The sequence below is a fragment of the Peromyscus eremicus genome, chromosome 8a (assembly GCF_949786415.1).
Source record: "Peromyscus eremicus chromosome 8a, PerEre_H2_v1, whole genome shotgun sequence".
In the NCBI taxonomy this organism is placed as follows: Eukaryota; Metazoa; Chordata; class Mammalia; order Rodentia; family Cricetidae; genus Peromyscus; species Peromyscus eremicus.
Genome location: NC_081423.1, coordinates 13688075 through 13706346, shown reverse-complemented (window position 1 = coordinate 13706346; position 18272 = coordinate 13688075). Strand labels below are relative to the sequence as shown.

At 42.7% G+C, this 18272-nt stretch overlaps 1 protein-coding gene and 1 long non-coding RNA gene across 2 annotated transcripts in view; one reads left to right on the top strand and one right to left on the bottom strand.

The window, feature by feature from the left end:
• Lcp2 (lymphocyte cytosolic protein 2) overlaps positions 1-3236 on the top strand; it is a 42306-nt gene extending 39070 nt beyond the window's left edge. Inside the window, exon 21 of the mRNA XM_059270220.1 lies at positions 1707-3236. Coding sequence (XP_059126203.1) covers positions 1707-1829 — 123 coding nt within the window. The 3' untranslated portion in view covers positions 1830-3236. The remainder of the gene's footprint in view (positions 1-1706) is intronic.
• A 1850-nt stretch (positions 3237-5086) lies between these two features.
• On the bottom strand, positions 5087-9399 carry LOC131915892 (uncharacterized). Its single transcript, XR_009380463.1, has 3 exons — positions 9232-9399; positions 7457-7550; positions 5087-5359 (listed from the first exon to the last, which is right to left on the bottom strand). It is a non-coding gene; the product is annotated as an uncharacterized LOC131915892 (long non-coding RNA).
• Between the last annotated feature and the right edge of the window lie 8873 nt (positions 9400-18272).

Here is an 18272-nt window from a genome sequence, read left to right as displayed (position 1 = left end):
TAAACAACGTTAGTGAAGCCCTCCACTTACTGAAGGAAAGAAGACAAATACTCTGAGTTATTTACTCCACTAGAGGGGTCTTCTTGTATTTTCATTCTAAATAATCCAATATCCTAGACGTAACCCACTGTGGTGCTTGGGACTGAACCTGGGGCCTTGTACACATCAGTCAGGTGCTAACACAGAGCTCTGTTTCTGGTCCTGAAGTGTAACTTTTAAAATAAAAAAAATAAATTAATTAAAAAATACATTTAGAAAGTGTCAAAGGCAGTATCATCCATTTTGATTTCTTTTGACATAATTTCAAGATAAGATTATGGTTTGCCTATAAAACTTTATTTAAAATACCATCAGAGGAGCTGGGGAGATAGCTTAAAAGTTGAGTACTTGCTACTTTTGCAGAGGACTGGGGGCGGGGGGTTCTTTCTATTCCCAGGATCCACATTGAGTGGCTCACAACCTCCTGTAACTCCAGTTCCAGGGGCTCTGATGGCCTCTTCTGGCCTCCATGGGCACCTGCATGCACATGGTACACATACAGACAAGCAGGCACACATATACACATCAATAAAAAAACAAAAAATTTAATTTGAAATTCCATATAAGAAAGCAGAGAAACCTAGAATTATTGCTACAGTGATTATTGAGATGCTTGGGGCATTTATTGCTAAGTGAGACATTTGGCTCTGTGAACATGGTCATATTACCAAAGAAATTTTCCTGTTTGGACAAGTCAACTCTTTGGTGTGAAAACAACCATTAGGCTACTTTTGCATACACAAAGAAAACCAGCTGAATGAAACATTAACAGAATGAAAACAATTCACTAATAATTTTAATACAAATACTTTAAATCAATGACAATGCTGAGTATAAAGAACATGATTTTGCTCAAACATTTAGGCCACCTGTTCCCTGTCAACAAAGCTGCATAGTCTCTCCAAAAGCAGAATATCACCTCCCAAGATTTCTCTTGGTCTGACATGAAAACACATATTTCCTTGGAGGGAGGTATCTGGACAGTTTGTCTTGGAACAACTATACAATCCAGTTTAGGTAGAATTTAACTTCTGGTCACATCTAGAGGGGTGAGTGGGACCGACTGTACTGAGTGCTCTAGGTTATAGATGCAAAGATTTGGCTACTGAGCCCACGTTGTGAGTGTGGAGGTGAGAGAGAAGGAATGGTAAATGCTAAAGCTTCACTTCCAGAAATGACCCCCATCTGACCTCCTGGTTCCTTAGACATCGTAGAGTTTGGATTGTAGAGATGTGGGGATATAGAAACCCAAGCATAAATGAAAACCAGAGACCAATACCAAGCCATGGGTGAGCCACTACAGAGGTTAAAAGTTTTTAGTTAAAAAAAAAACAAACTTGTATTTTTGTGTGCACCATGGCACATGGGTGGAGATCAGAGGACAACTCGTAGGCATTAAGTTCTCTCCTCCCTCCATGTGGTTCCTGGGGATTGACTGCAGGTCGTCAGGCCTCTAATCACTGAGTCATGTTGCTGGCCCAACCTAACACTGGTATCTCTTACTTAAAATTTGTTGACTATGAGAAAATCTCTAAAGTACTTGACAAATTTTATTTTTTCCCACAATTTTCCCAAACTGATTCAAATTGAAAAAAAAACCCCACACAGTTAGGAAATGTGCACTGTCCATTCCAATGTTAACTCATCTTCCTATTTGACTTTTCCAGGACTTTCTGTCTGTATCAGATATTATTGACTACTTCAGGAAAATGCCACTGTTGCTCATTGATGGGAAAAACCGAGGCTCCAGATACCAGTGCACGCTGACATATGCTGCGGGGTGTCCATAGCAAGTTAGCCAAGCAAGTCGGTCTCCTGACTCTTGTCAACGCAGGAAGATCAAGCGGCCTTAGGAAGTGGATGAACACTTAGGACTAAAGCAAACCCTCAATGCGGGCACAGAGTTTTGCCCTTTCCTTTAAAAAGTGTTTAAAGATTGCTGAATATCCCATAATTTATTTATTTTCTTCGATGTCTATAAAGTACAGAAGTAATCATGCCCATATATGAAGTCTAAGAGTGCACTGTAGTACTTCATCTCAAGACATGAGATTTTGAACAATCCATTTCAAAATACAGTACTTTACATACTACAGAAATAATGTGGGGCAAGTTTAAGAAGTACTGAAACTGATTGTTTTTGATCTCATACGTTTTATAATGAAACTTTTGTCAGTCCAAGGCAACCTGTTTTGTTTTGTTTTTACACAACTTAAAACAATTAAAATTAACTTTCTGAGCAGCAATAACTTAAGAGGCTCCAGAAACATAACCCCATTCTTTCTCATTTGGTTTTACAGGGAGTATTTTCATGTATTTTTTATTTGAGATAAATGCATGTTGGGATAACTTCCTGGGATTAAATTTATCTTTTGCTTTACTCTTTCAGATCCTTAAAACAACTTTATTATTTAGTCCATGCTGTTATATTTTGGTTTTAAAGTAAATGTAAGCTACAAATTCTGTAAGAAAACGGCTTTAGATTCAGTGATGCAGCTTTGCTGCCAAATACACTGGGTGTTGCTTCTCTACCACAGCCTCCCGTGTCTACATCCGCAGTGTACCCCTCCACTCCCGTCTTGAAAAGCATTCTCTAGTGTTGAAGATCTCCTGGGACGATGGAGCAATGCTTTGTATACACACACATACACACTTCTAGCCCACCTCCCTACTAGATAAAACTTGTATTAGTTGACTTTCACTTAGAAAGTTTGACTTCTGCTCTGTATGGTCACTTGTTCCTGTTCCTTTGGGCCTGTGATGGTTCATACAGGATACTGAAATGGTGGCTAGGAAGCAAAAGCAAAGGAAGATTTGGTAATCTCCTTGAAGGGCATGCACCTACTGACCTAACTCCATCCCACTGGGCTCTCCCTCCTAAGGTCCCACCACTGCTGACTGTTGCCCTGGCTCTGGACCAAGCCTCTAACACTGGGGCCTTTGGAGAAAACCCATCCAAACCTCAGCTCTGCTTTTCTGTCATCAACACAAATGTGCTGTGAAACTCCTGTCTCTTCCTTCTTAGATTGACTTATAAATCATTCACAGCACCTCAACTCTCCCTCAGTTTATAAATCACACTTAATGAAGCATACAGTTGGGTTTCTGGCTTATGTTGCTTTACCATTTTCTACTATATGGCATGGGAGTGATGCTTGTTAAGTACAAACTGTATACCAATGTGAATTTTGCTTTTCCTGGGCTAGCAACAGGTGGTATGAAAGTCTTAGTCAGCCATGTGACCACCAGGGCACCCGCCAGTACTTTACAGTGTTATATGTTGCAAGTGGTTTTTTGTTTTTGTTTTTGTTTTTTTTTTTGTTTCTCCTTTTTTGGGGGGGTATGGAAATTCAATAAATTAAATAATATCTTGAGCATTTTAAGACAAAACAGAGTTTGTGTTAGGTGACTTTGCCTAACCACAGGCTAAAGTGCATGATGTGAGCATGTTTAAGGCAGGCTAGGCTGAACTCTGATGTTCAATAGGTACTGTCAGTAAATAAATTTTCAGTTCACAGTATTTCCCCTTGCCACTGTAAGCTTTATCAAGACATCAGTGTAGGCTGAGGAGAATTTGCAGTTCTGTTCATGTTTAGCAAGCCATAACCTAGTATTCACTGAACACTGACATGTCTTGTTCTTCTAATCTCATTCCTTCAGGACTTCCAGCATCACTGTGTGACGTTTATTGACAAATGTTTTGATTTCTCTGATCTACAAAATTTTCAAGTGAAAAAGAATAGTCTATACTTTTATTTCCATGAGTTAAAAAATGGACCTTAGAAGTCACCAGGTTAATACACTAAGCTAAGGAATAGGTAGAATGCAGAAATGCTTAACAAATGACAATAATGCTCTACAAAACCTCATCCTCACAAACTCAGAGTTCTAAATTTAGGACCCAGAACTAGGGAATGCTAAAGCTGAAAACGCTGTTTTAATTACATTTCCTCAGCAGGTGTCCAACAGGGATTTACAGCACCCACACTGTGTAAACACTGAGTAGGTCCTGGGGAGAGAGCAGCAGGAAACTGCAGGTATTTCTCCATCTAAAGGTGATGAAATTTAAGGACACGGTAGATCTCAAAGCATTGGTAGCTATGATGATTAAATCTGTCAACTTAACTGATTTTTTTATTTTATTTTCTCGAGACAGGGTTTCTCTGTGTAGTTTTGGTGCCTGTCGTGGACCTCTCTCTGTAGGCTGCCCTCGAACTCACAGAGATCCACCTGCCTTTTCCTCCAGAGTGCTGAAAGGCTAGGCTCACAACCAAAACTTCACTGAATTTTGGGTCACTTAAGAGTGTGTCTGTGAGGAGGCTTCCAGAGGAGTTCAACCGAGGAGGGAAGACCCGCCCTAAATGTGGGCTGAGTGCCCAGAGCACAGCATCTGTCTTTCTGCTTCATAATGGCGGATACAGTGTGACCAGCTGCCTCCCAGCCCACTTTCCCCTCTCTGTCAGGATAATACCAACCATAGCCTCTCAAAGTGTAAGCCCAAACCAACCCTTCTTCCCTTAAGCCACTTCTTTACCAGGTGTTTGCTCACAGAAACAAGAAAAGTAGCAGTGGATGACATGAGAGAAATGTATTTGAGTCTCTTAGGGTAAGGGTTACACTCCAGGGACTGCAGTCACAGGAGTCTCACGTTTTCAGGACGAGCACAACATGTGTTTCTTTGGGTAATTCCAATTCTAGTCTTCTGCCAGTCTTGCCTATCTGAGCCATGGGCCTTACGACCCCAGGTGGACCTATCTCCACTGCTCAGCTCTCTGCTCACGGATTAACATCTTAACAAAAGTTAGGCCATTCAGGGACCCCCCTGAAACAGAAAACCAGTCCTTTTCAGGGCCCCCCAAAGGCAAAGCTGTCTGCTGCTATGCTACTCTCCTCTAGCCAGCACATGGAGGAAGCCTGTCTACCGCAGAGAGAACGAGGCTGGCACGTCAAGCACAGCTAGGTCAATTTCCGACATCAGACTTCCAGCATTAACAGAATCTGTTTCCCTTTGAGACATTAAAAAACAAAAAACAAAAACAACAAAAAACAGCTTTTAAGCAGATGCTATGTTCATTTATAATTTTATATTGTTTTAAGTTATACTAATAAACTTAGTTCTTCCAGATTTTTAAGTCAATGAAACCAGAAATTTAAAACAAATACAAAAAAATTCAGTCAGATAAACTGATAGAAGCAAGGGCTACATCTGGTATCTCAGGCTCTTCAAATGGGTGGCTTGTTTCTGCTTCCTTGGGGTCCTCAGTCTTCTTGGGCTGACCAAAATGGAGATTGAGGTCACACAGCAGGATATGGGAGAGTTCTGTGTAAGGGAGAAGACAGAGTGCCACTGGTGTCATAACAACTGTTACTGCTTTAAGGAGCTAGCTATTCCTAATTTCTAATGACGTTCTTCCAATATTTATGATCAAGCTGCTACCAAAGTGTGACCCATTCTGACTGAAAACCATGGGTATACTAGAAAGGCCCTCCACCCATCTACTCAGCTCTCTTCCTACACTGCAACGTTGTGTAAACATATCTTAAACTTAGCTAACTCACATATGCACACAGTGCAAAGAGTAGGAGCCACCCATAAGACATTAATAGGCATCTGGTTTCAACTTTTCTTGAATCTCATTTTCTTTGGTTTTATGTGTGTGGTGGTTTGCCCTCCTTTGGTGGTGTGCCGATTAGTCTTTGTTAACTTGACACAAACCAGTCGTATCTAGGAAGAGGGGATTTCAATTGAGGAATTGCTTATATCAGACTGGCCTGGACACGGGCTTTGGGGGCATTTTCTTGATTGATAAATGATGTGGATGTAGGCAGTGCCATCCCTGGGCAGGTGCCTAGGTGTGTAAGAAAGCAAACGGAGAAAGCCAAGAGGATCAAGCCAGTGAGCCCCATTTCTCTGTGGTCTCTGCTTGAGTTCCTGTCCTGACTTCCCTTCATGATAGACTGTAAGCTGTAAGGTGGAATAAACTCTTTCCAAGTTGCTTTTGGTTGTGATGTTTAATCACAACAATAGAAAGCAGACTAAGTCAGGGTGGGTGTGAGTATGTTAGTATTTCTCTCTGTATCTCAAAAGACATGTTTTTTCTTTTGATTTCTGCCAATTGCTCCTAAAGACAACATTCTTTTACTGACTCCCCACCCCTCCAAATATACTTCAAGAATATATATATACTTTTACTAACTCAACTATTTAACCTTCAGTTTTACTATTATAGGTCCTCTTCACAGCTGAATTTTGTAGGTACATCATCCCACTTTTTTGGGGGTGGGCAGGCTTGCTCCTAACTATACTTGCTTTATTTTTCTCATTTTTTATCAGGAACATGATGCCTCAAATGTCCCCTAGTTAGTAAATTGCTTTTCTCCCTATTCAGAACTTGGCTATTCCCTTATTACAAGTCTCTTCTCCCCCAAGGTATTTCTTTATTTTGCGGTATTAGAGATTGAACTCAGGGCCTTGTGCAAGCTGAGCGAGACATCTATCACTGCTACATGGCCTTCATGTTTTTATAAAGAATGGAGAGTTGCTGGAGCTATCTGGATAAAGGCTTATAAAAAGATATCAGAGGCAGAAATAGTGTCTCTGTGTGGCCACCTCAAGTGTAATGATGACGAGTAGCAGTATACACGGCACAGCAGAAAGATGGAAAGAAGCTGGCTCCTGACGAATTAATTTCAGGGTTGCCCTCACTTTGGATTGTTTCTCCTCGTGGTGTGCATCAGGTCTCAAAAGTGACACAGACAGTATCTACAAATATTAGAGTTGTAAGAATAATTTTACACTCAAAATTATAATTATAATTATCATGGATAGTAACAGGACCTACAGATGAAGAGAGTAGGGGTACAGACTTCAGCTAATCCCCGAGGAACCATCTGAAATAAAATGGGTTAATTGATGACAGAATTCTCCAGCATGCTGGCTCAGGGAGAGTTTATCTCTAGAAATAATCACAGAAATTGTATATGGCTAGGAGAAAATAAGAGACCATATCTATGAGTGACTAAACATCATGACCTTTAAGATCTATTATTACACTAAGAATATACTTAAAATGAAAACCACTTCACTTACAGAACTAACTTTTAATTCTTCATCTGGCATAGTAGGGCTTAGAAGGGATTCATGGATAAAGACACTGAATTTTGTAGAATGGAATATAGTCATGTAATGGTGTTTAAGGAAAGGGAGGTAAATTTAGAAAGATTAGATAACTTATTGGTATCAGAAATAGGAATTCAGGCCTAGTACCTTCAAAAATACAGTTCAGATTATACTGTAGACACTTCTTAACAGGACAATTATAAGCAGTGGGAACACTACCCTAGCTGAAACACACATTGGCTCTCCCATGTCTTTTATAGCAGTGACATGAAAACATGTTGTTGACTCTCTCCTCACCTTTCATCTGCTTCATCTCCAAAGAAATTGTATTAATGTTCTTAATCATGGCTTCCACTTTTTGCTTGTGGTCATGATGATTATTCTTAAACATCTGAAACAGAAATGATGTACGGATCAGAGCAACTTACATGGGGGAGGGGGCTGGTGAGATGACTGGGCAGTCAAGAGCACTTAGAGCTCCTTCGACCTAAATTCAGTTCCCAACATTCACAGTGGGCATCGGTCTCCCACAACTGCCTATAACTCTAGCTCCAGAGGATCCAGTGTCCTCTTCTGGCCTCTTCAGATACCCATACACATATACACACACACACACACACACACACACACACACACACACACACACAGTTGAAAATAAAATTATAAAAATTATTTTTAAAAATAATATTTATGTGTATTTTAAAAATAAGGTAGGTAATTTATAAAAGAAAAATAGTTATTTTAGAACCAAAATCATTGTCTTTCCTAAATGGTTAGGCCAGTTATAACCTAGGGAAGCATCAACTTTTTGTTTTTCCAGGTTTCAAATGGAATTGCACTTGAAAACAATTGCATATGGAATTCTTAGAGTGAAGTTTCTTCTTTATCAAACCACATCCACAAGATGGGGCACTTACAATAGAAACAAGTCCCCTCTGCAGAAATCCTCAACGTTTCTAAACTACCTTACAATTTAGCAATTGTGTAGATTTCCTAATTTTATGTTTATTCATTGTCTCTTACTCTTGAATGACAGTGCCCACTTGTAATTTCTTTAAAACTAAAATATTTATAATTTATTGACAAGGATAAGTGCTTGGTTGTCTGAAATGTATAAACCACCATGTTGTGTGTGCTATATACAGTACAGTAAATATGTCTAACCAGGACTGTGTACAGAGAGATGGCTCACTAGATACTAACCTTTTAGTCAAACCTGGCAAAACAACTTGGAAAAATAAACCACAATTAGCCCAGACAACGCCTGCCTTGTAAAAGTTGGGTAGTTACATATCAGGATTGTTTGTGCAGGATAATTAAACTAACCTCCAAGTTAGACCTTGTCTTTGTACTTTTCCTGAATTCCAGTCATTTATCCTATTTTTCCCTCACTCCCTTTACAGCAGCTGGAAAAATTCTTCTCCAGACATAATAGAACACACTTTGCACCTACCTCTAAGTCCCTGAATATTAAAACAAGAATGCCAATAACAATCTCACTTGGACATGCCAACCCCGGGATTCGGGTTTGAGGGGAAAAAAGAAACACGGTTTTAAATAATAAGTGTAACACTTAATGAATAATGAAAAAACCTGAACATGAAACTAATAGGAAGGCCCTGAACCCCACACAGTGGATAGAGGAGCGAGTGTCACAGGGCTTAGGGTGCCCGAATCCCCCGGGGCTGGCGACAGCTCAGCTTTACCGTTATTCAAATGACACTTAACTGGGCACAGAAGATCCACGCCTGAGGACTAGACAGCGTCAAGGCCAACACAGCGAGCATGGAGGGCATGACGTCACTAACGCACTTGCCCACAGGGCCCGTCCGAGCCCTCAACCCTAGGCTGGTTCTGTTCAGAAGCCTTCCTCCTGAACCCACCCACACCCCTGAGGACCGCTACTCTCCGGGGGTCACCGCGTTCCCCCTGCCTAAACCCTGCTCAGCGGCCCAGGGCAGGCCCAAGGCTGCCTGGAAGTCTCCACAGCCCTCATCCACCCTCCGGGTTCTCCACCCACCCCGCAGCCCGGAAGTTAGCCTGGTGACTGAATGGCTTCCAATAACTCTCACCTTTCCAACTGGTCACCACAAATAAAAGCCTCGTCCCCTTCAAAGGACCCGGTGCGGAGAGACCCTCAATAGTCAGCCAACTCAATGCTAGGCGTGGAGAGATGGCGGGGAAAACCAGGATAGGCTTCCTGATTGGCCAGCATCTCTGCCTACATGATTGGCCAGCGTCTCTGCCTACATGATTGGCTAGCGTCTCTGCCTATAGCATTCCGATTGGGTGGTTTCTTTCACCTATGGCATTCTGGGAATTGTAGTCTTAAATAAGCAACTCAACGGAAGACTCTGGATTCTAAGCTGCAAGTGACTCCTCCTGAGAAGAACAACAAGGCCTCCTTGGCATTTTCTGCTGCCTAGGTGCCGACTTACCTGTATTCTCTTTCCACAGTGCAGTGCCGGAGCTAGGGGCGGACTCTAGACTGACGGTTTGGGTTTGAAGCCGTCTTTACCACTCCTTCGGTTGCATAGATACAGATAAACGTGTAACCATTCTGAGACCAAATCCCCTCCTCCATCTTATGGAACAACAAAAAATATCTTGGAATAATATTTTGAGAGCTGAAATAATTCATCAGAGGTGTTTGGTGAGTGGCAACTGTCCCATTCATAACAGTTTGCTTTTTTCCTTTTTTTTCCCCTGAAAAATGGTTTCTCTGTGTAGCCCTGGCTGTACTGGAACTCACTTTGTAGACCACTCTGGCCTTGAACTCACAGAGATTCTCCTGCCTCTGCTGAGATTAAAGGCACTCGCCACCACCGTCTGGCTTGCTGGGTGTCATTCTTATAAATTTTTCCTATGAGTAGGATACAGATGAGCTGACAGATACAGTGGTTTCTTGCCAAGTGGAGAAGCTGGGATTCAAGCCATCTTTGCTTGCTTCCAAGAGGAATCCCTGCCACTACAAGTTTAGGAACTGGCCCAGGCATTTGACCTGGTGTTGTGGGTTATTATCCTAGACCTGCCGAGACCTTAGGTCTCCAGCACCGGGTGCCAGACAACACTCTGTTTTCCCCAGGCCGCTCACAAACTACAGGTGAGCCTTATTGAATCAATGCCTCCCTGACAAGCCACAGCACAGTCTGTTGGTCATTTTAAATTGTGTTTATCTTCAGTTTAACAATGTAGAATTTGTCTGAGGCTGAGTTCATTAGATGAGGAAAGGCAATGAAAATGGGACAGTATCTTACATTATGTGAGCTTGCCTCTTCAGAGCTTGGTTTTTGTTTAAATGGGTTCCCATTGGTCAGGAAAGTAGCACAAACTGAGACTTCCATCTGACTGGAATCAGAAAGATTGAAAGAATTGCAAGAGGAGTTACTCACCATGAGCACATGCTGTTTGATGCCTATGTGTCCCATACAAGCATCCTTCATATCACTAGTGAGATTTGTCCATGCACTTGGGGATCCCAGGTTAGCTGCTCTCTAACAATCCTTCCCTTTCTAAGGCTTCCTAACCCTCCGTGTGCTAGATATAAATTTTCAGATTCCTAGAGACAGCCTTCTTTTTTTTTTTTTATTTTTTTTGGTTTTTCAAGACAGAGTTTCTCTGTGTAGCTTTGCGCCTTTGCTGGAACTCACTTGGTAGCCCAGGCTGGCCTCGAACTCACAGAGATCTATCTGGCTCTGCCTCCCGAGTGCTGGGATTAAAGGCGTGCGCCACCACCGCCCGGCGAGACAGCCTTCCTGAATCAGCCCTCCACAGTGCTGTGGTTTCACACAGTTCCCTGTGCCAAGACTTCCCTCACTTAATATTTTTAACATAACCACTTGAGGCCTTGTTTCTGTTTGGTACTCTGAGTTAGGAGAATGTAAGTAGACACTAAAGAATTGACAACGGATGTTCTTTGAGCTCACTGTGTGTCATGTGTTGTGTTAGGAGCTTAACTCTGACAGCTCTGAAGCAGCTATTATCCCAGTTACATAGGAAAAGCAGCTTATTCTCACACAGCTGAATTCCTGCCCTGCTCAAGGGTCCATAGCCAGGAAACAGCAGACCCACAGAATTCATCATGTGTCTGTGAATTTGGTCCTTCTGTTATTTTCTCTGCACCGTTATGGCTGCCTCCTAGGCCACATTACCACCTGCTGGGCTAGACTTTATCCCTCTCAAATTCCTGTGTTGGAATGATAGCCCCTAGCGCTTCAGAATGTCACTCTATTTGGAGTGACTTTAAAGATACGTTTGTGCCTTAAAACAGAGGTGTTAAGATTGGACCCCATCACCTCTTAGCAGTACCTTGTACGGAGAGAAACTCTAGCATACAGAAAGAACCAGGCATGTTCACACACAGAGTAAAGATCATTTGAGGACACAGCAGGAAGGAGGCTATCTGCAAGCCGAGAAGCCCCAGAAGGAACCAAAGCTTTGCATCCTTTGGCCTGGACTTTCCAGCCTCCAGAACTCCAGAGGCTTTTTCAGCTGCTCAAGATACTCAACAGTGGTGTCTTGTTAGGACTGCCTGGCACACCGATAGACCCACTTGGGATGGTAAGTGAGCCAGGCCTGCCTCCCTGGACTTTTAGTTTTAATTGACCATTGAACTTAAATACACACATAATAATGGACACACAGGCATACAAATGTGGGGTGGCCAGCACAGAGTGAGTGACATTCGTTTTCTGAATCAAGGACATCAAAAATACAGAGTAAACAGAACTAGCACCAGCGTGTTACAAAAGCACAGATAACTTAGCATCAAAAGAACAGGAAGGATACAGCTTCAGAATCAAACTGACTCACAAGAAGAGCTTACCGTCTGTCCCCGCCCCCCTTTATTTTGAGGAGGAAACTTCACCTCAGAGCTTCGTGGTTGAATAGGTATTTTGGAAATTCCCTGCAGATAATAGCAGGAAGAAAAGGGGTGTGTGTGTGGGGGGGGGTATTTAAGAAGAACTATTGTTTAAGTAGGTGTGCGGAGACAGCATTGGAATTGGAGAATCCTGTAAATCAAGTGGTGAGGAGGGCTGAGACTGGGTGGGATGTGGGGTTCTGAGCACACTGAACCTATTTCAGAATCCATCTAGGGTTTCCAGTAACTGCCATTGCCTCACTTCCTGTGCTTCAAATGTCAGAAGTTTTGGTAACTTCTGTAAGCCGCCCATACTGGACTAACAGAAGTTTTGGTAACCTCTAAGCCGCCCACCTGAATCCCTCTTATAGATAGACTGGAGTGACTGTCATTTGCAACAGCACAGCATTTGTTATTCACAAAGAAATGACTTTATAGTTCTTTTAAATAATCATCATAAGAGGATAGACAGATGAAGAACTCTGAAAGGTCAGCTTTGGCAAGCTGCTGCTTTAGGAGACAAAGACAACTTATTGCAGTGGGTTACCTCCTTACACAGCTATGTATTCTGTCTTTGTGGAATTTTTTCCCAAGAAAATAAAACCATAAAAGCATGATCTGCTACTTACAGCTTGGGAATCTTATTGTTGAGACCCTCCCCCCGCCCCCCCGCAAAAAAAAAAATCTATTGTCCTATTAACTTGGCAGCAGTTGTTGATTCTAATGTTAATCAAATAAAGGAGATTTAAAAGATTGTGAATTCCCTAGAAAGAGGAAAGCTGTTGCTGAACAAGGTGATTAAGCCTTTTATGGAGCTGAGTTGAGTCCCTCAGTTAGTTTTATTGCAAAATCCTGACATAAAGTCTTAGTTTCCTTGGAAAACCAATTGGGTAAATTACCTGACTTTTGCTGGATCTCAGGGCTTCTGTTTCTCTCCTCTGTCAGCTCATTGTCAATTAGAAGTGCTAGTCACTGTGTCTAAGGACCGATGGATGCTCTTGGGATTCGTAACTCCCTTCTGAACATGGCTATGCACCGTCCCTGGGAACATGAATTTGGGAGGTAGCAGCCCTGAACTCACACTGTCTGAAAGGCATGACCAGAGCCAGAAGTATGAAAATTTCCTTTGTGTCCAGATGACCAGGGCTTTCCCATGGCCAACTACACCATGGAAGCAAGAAGCTTTTGGAAGACTTTGGCTGCTGGGATAGAAAGTGAAAGTTGGAGTCCCTGCCATCTTCCAGGAGCTGGTGTCAGGCAGCCATTTCTGAAATGCAGAAAGATGTTAGTAATGGGAATCTCCATTGCTCCTCACTTACCTCCAAGTACGCAATTACAGTTGTATCCCAACATCTCTCTCCCTGAGACAGGGAGCTACCAGCATAAAGCTGCCAGATAAAATACAGGTTATTCAGCTACATTGGAATTTTACAGGAACAACAGAAAATTTTTAGCACAAAGGTCCTGAGTGTCTTGTATGACACACTTAGACTGAAAATTTGTGATTTATCTGAGACTCAAATTTAACTGGGACTCCTGCACTTCTCTTTGCTAAAGCTGGCACATCCCTATCCCAAACACTTCAACTGTGAACACAGCAGTGTGAAGCCTTGCAGAGTCAGTGGGTACAGAAGCCAAGAGAAAGCTGAAGCCTTTCTCTTGCTGTTCAAAATATTAGCACAGATACACTTACTGTGTCAGAATTGGGCTCTCCTCCTCTTCAGCCTTCCTGTGAAGCAAGCGAGGGGCTAGGTGTCAGAGAAAGCGGATGCTGTTCAATAAGGCAGCATTTTCTACAGTTTCTTCCCATGTCTTTTTGTCTGAAAACTCTCAGTGCTTGGCTCCTTAGATATCCCTTCATCTAGCAAGGCATATTCGTGACACAAATTGTGTTTATTTCCAGAAATCCACCAATCAGAGGATGCTTGTCTCTGTCCCCAAATAAAATATGTTTCTAATTCTATTATGTCAGCCATCCATCCCATAACAATACTTCCTCTGTTTATTAAAGGCATAGATCCTGATCTAATGTCACCTCCCTCTGGGCATTGTGCTTCCCCACCCCCTTGCATTCTCATCAGCTGTCCATGGAGTGAGAAATGAGCATCTTTATGAAAGGATTTATTAGGTGAATGAAGTCAATTACACCAGAATCTAAGTGTGCTCATCTTTTGTTATGAAAAATGCTATGTGTGTAAGAGCAGATTTGGAAGAATATCCAGAGGCATATTGGCAAGGATTGCTAACACTTATCATTACAGGATTTAAGTCAGACTTCTTTGTATTTATTTGCTTGTAATTTAACCCAAAGAGCCTTCTCTCTACTTTAAATACTTCTGATCATTGCTCAACATGGTGAATCAGCCATATTCAGGCAGAATTCCTCAAACCTTGCACTGTACCACAGCGGTTCAATGGGTGTCTAAAAAGGCAGATTCAGGGACCTCCCTCAAAGACTGACTTGGCAAATCTAAGGAGAGGACCTCTGAATCTCCAAGTCCAATCCCCTCCCACCCCCACCCCCATCTCTATTGTAACCTATGTGGTCTGTGTGCCTACTATACCTGAAGGAACGCTGGCTTACAGCTTCACTAGGTATCTTCTGCATGACTCAAAAGCATGGCCACAACCTAACATACTACATTCAGGAACATTGTCTCTTCAGATATTTATGTAATTTCAGATCTAAATAAGAGCCACATAAGTAGAGAGGGAAGTGTTTGAGTAGAACACCTCCCCCAGCTCAGACGGAACCAGACTCCTGCTGTCTGCTTTGATCACTGATGTGGGAAGAAGAAATGAGAGCACACTCTCAAGATCTTTCCAATGTAGCTCATTCCTTCCGTTTCCTGACCCTTTTGTTACTGCTCTCTAGTTTTGTTTACCATCATAATAGAAAGTCTAGAACTAAAGTCTAAGATATGGTTATAAAATACATGCTTTTAGATGTGCGTTTTTGCATGCAAAGCTCTTCCTCTTTCTGTCTCCGCTGTCATGCCCTGATGCAGGACAACTTCTTTCCTACCCCTGATCCTTCCAAGAGTGTCCTTCTGGCACCCCACAGCTACTCTTGCCTGCTGGGATCCACTGGAATAAGCTGTTGAAAGTGTAAATTGGATTATGCCCTTCCCCTCCTCTGAGGACTCCAGAGATTTGGCACAAACATCTCTTTCCTCGCCCTGATGCGCAGAGTTCCACTCTCCCTTTTCCCCTCTCTCTTTCAGTCCTGATACATGCTGCCAACAATTGTGCCACAGCTGTTTCTGACCCTCACAGATGGGCTGGCTCCTTATTGTGTTTTAGGGAGCATGCCAGCCACCTTCTCGGATGACCCCATCCTACACCGAAGCCCCTTCTTTGTCTCCACACAACACTTGCTAGTATTTGGGCAATCTTCCCATCTCTATGGCTGTGTGTTTGTTGTGGGGTTTTGAGCTTGTCTTTTTTCTTATAACACTTCAAGGGAGAGCACTGTCTTGCTGACATCCTCTGCCTTTTGCCTAGCACAACTCTTGGCACATAGTAAGTGTCTTTATTTAGCAGCTGGATGAACAGACAGGCCCTGGCCATCGCAGTGCCCTAGAAGGTCAGAGAAATTTAAATGAGTGTTGCCCCCTGGTACTCTGCGGGATACGAGGCTGGGCTTTGGCAGTAGAAGCTACACATGGATATCTTCTGAGACCTCTAAGGAAGGGTGTGGCTGGGCAGAAGTAATGAATTGGAGCCATCCACACACAGCAACCCCAAACTAAGGGTATCCCCATCATTCCACAAAAGTGTTCACTGAGCAACAGAGAGCAGACTCAGAGCTGTTCTAGAAGCTGTGCCAGCCCTGCAAACTTCAAGACAGCCGTGTGTAGGAAGGACCTTGGGAGGGTATCAGCTGTGAATCATCATCTGAATAAAAATCAGATGACTTAGGATCTGTCCAAAATGAAGGATGTTTTAATACTTTGTGTGTAAAAACACTGGTATTTTGCTTCTGTTTTATTAAACAGATTTTATTATTTTTTTCAGAATCTTGTCAGGGTAATCATTTTATGGGTAGATGAAATATTTAGCCCTGCACTGCACGACTTCTTTCTCAGCAATTACCTTGTGGCACTTCCGCTGTAATTAGGTTTCCGCCCAGGATTTTTCCCTGGGTCTGGGTAATAAATGAAATATGACCAGAATTTAAATTTGTCAATTACAAGCAAGCACCATGGGTAAACACACAACAGAGCCATGAATTCCAAACCACAGGCTGTTGCTGGGGGGCAGATGCTCTGAAAATTAAAATGGAAATAAAACTACTGACTGGCAAGCAAAAAGCAGCCCCCACAGAAAGCAGCTCTCCCCTAACACTCTTGCACGATCCTTCCAAATGGTGAGCTCTTGATTACAAATCCTTCTAGCTTGAAAATGACAATTCCAGGATCGAGCGGTAGATTTGCATCAGAGTAATCCATGGGGGTGGTGCTTGTCTGTCTATGAACGCATTTCCTGAAGCCAGATCAGGCAGTTTGGGGATGTGGTAGGCTAGAGTGCCACAGCATCCTGCAGCCTGCTGGGCATGCTCTCTGGGCGGCATAGGGAGATCAGGGGATAGGACCTAAGGTCTCCCAACAGCTTTCCCGACCCGACCTGACTTCAATTATCGCTCCTGTGGGGCCCTCTGCCGACCATCTCTAGTACAGGGAGATGTCTTGGGATTGGTACTGTTAGTGACTGACAAATTATATTTCATTAAAATAGACACAAAATGCAAAAAAAAAAAATTTGAACTTTCAACTATAAGAAGAACTAGGTAGGTGAAACAGGACTTCCAATTTTTGCAAACATACTGTGTGCCATCATTTATTCATAAAACCAGTCTTCCTTGAGTCTCTCTTCACTGTTAATCACCGTGTTATGTTTCATGTATCTAGCACTGAATTCAAATGGACAGGTCTTTAGCTACCTGGGAGGCCACGATGTGGAGGAGACAGGCAGGAGTTCCCAGGCCATACTAACACAGCTCTGTGATGCTAAGGACTAATGACAGGATGAGTAGTCGTACATCACCAGGACACATTAGGCCATATAATCTTATGGGACCACTGTCTTATAAACTGTCCTTTGCTGATTAAAGCATCCTTATGAAGCTCATGATGTGCATATGAAGTGAGCATTTAAATAGACATTGTCCGTTGTTGAGGAAGGAGTCATATCTTGAGGGGTGTCACATGGACCAGGTAGCTTCTAGGAATGGCTTCTCTGAAGAAGGGACACCCAAACTGAGGTGAGAAGAAAAGAGCTCTTTAGGCAGAGAGAGCATTGTGTCCAAGAGCACTGCATCAGGGAGCAGCCTACGGATGGAAGAGACTGAAATCATGTCAGGAAGGATGTAGAGTAATAGTGGAGAGCAAGTAGTATAGGGCAGAAGGAGGCAGGACCATCGAGGATCATGTTCTCTCTCTCTCTCTCTCTTCTTGACAGAAACCATTAGGAGGTCTTATGTAGTAAAGAATATGATCATATTTGTGGTTTGAAAAAATGACCTGGCTAGAGAAAATGCTGGGAATGTATAAGACGTAGACTACACAGAATATAGTTAGGAGGGTGTCATAAAGTTCATGCAAAATATGACAATGGCTTGTTTAAAATGGAGGTAGAAGAGACAGAAACACGATGAACACAAAATGTAGAAGGTAGAATCAGCATGAACTTGGTGATAGGTGAACTGCTTGGAAAATAGAGGTGTTAGGCATAAATCTTTGATTTTCCATATTCCATGATTAGAGCCTCAGAAAGGATTTTAAATTTTTTTTATTTTTATGTGCATTGATTACCTGCATGTCTTTGTGAGGGAGTCAGATCCACTGGAACTTGAATTACAGACACTTGTGAGCTGCCACGTGGGTGCTGGGAATTGAACCCGGGTCCTCTGGAAGAGCAGCCAGGGCTCTTCACTGCCGAGCCATCTTTCCAGCCCCCAGAATGGATTTACACCCACTTTATACCTGAGGACACTGGGGCTTAGAGAAGCTCAGGGTTGGGCTCCAGCTCACTCGGCTGGGTAGAAGCTGGGCCATGTGCCTTTATGTTGTTTGTGAGATTGCCAAGACATTTCCCTAGGAATTTCCCTACATCCTCTCCACATATCACCTGTATTGTTGAGACCCCAAAGCATTTGCTGAGTTTATTTTCCACTCTTTCTCCCTGACTAGGCTGAGCTGGTTGTGGCCAAAGTCAGGTCTTATTTTCCGTTTTGCTGAGAGACTCAAGCCC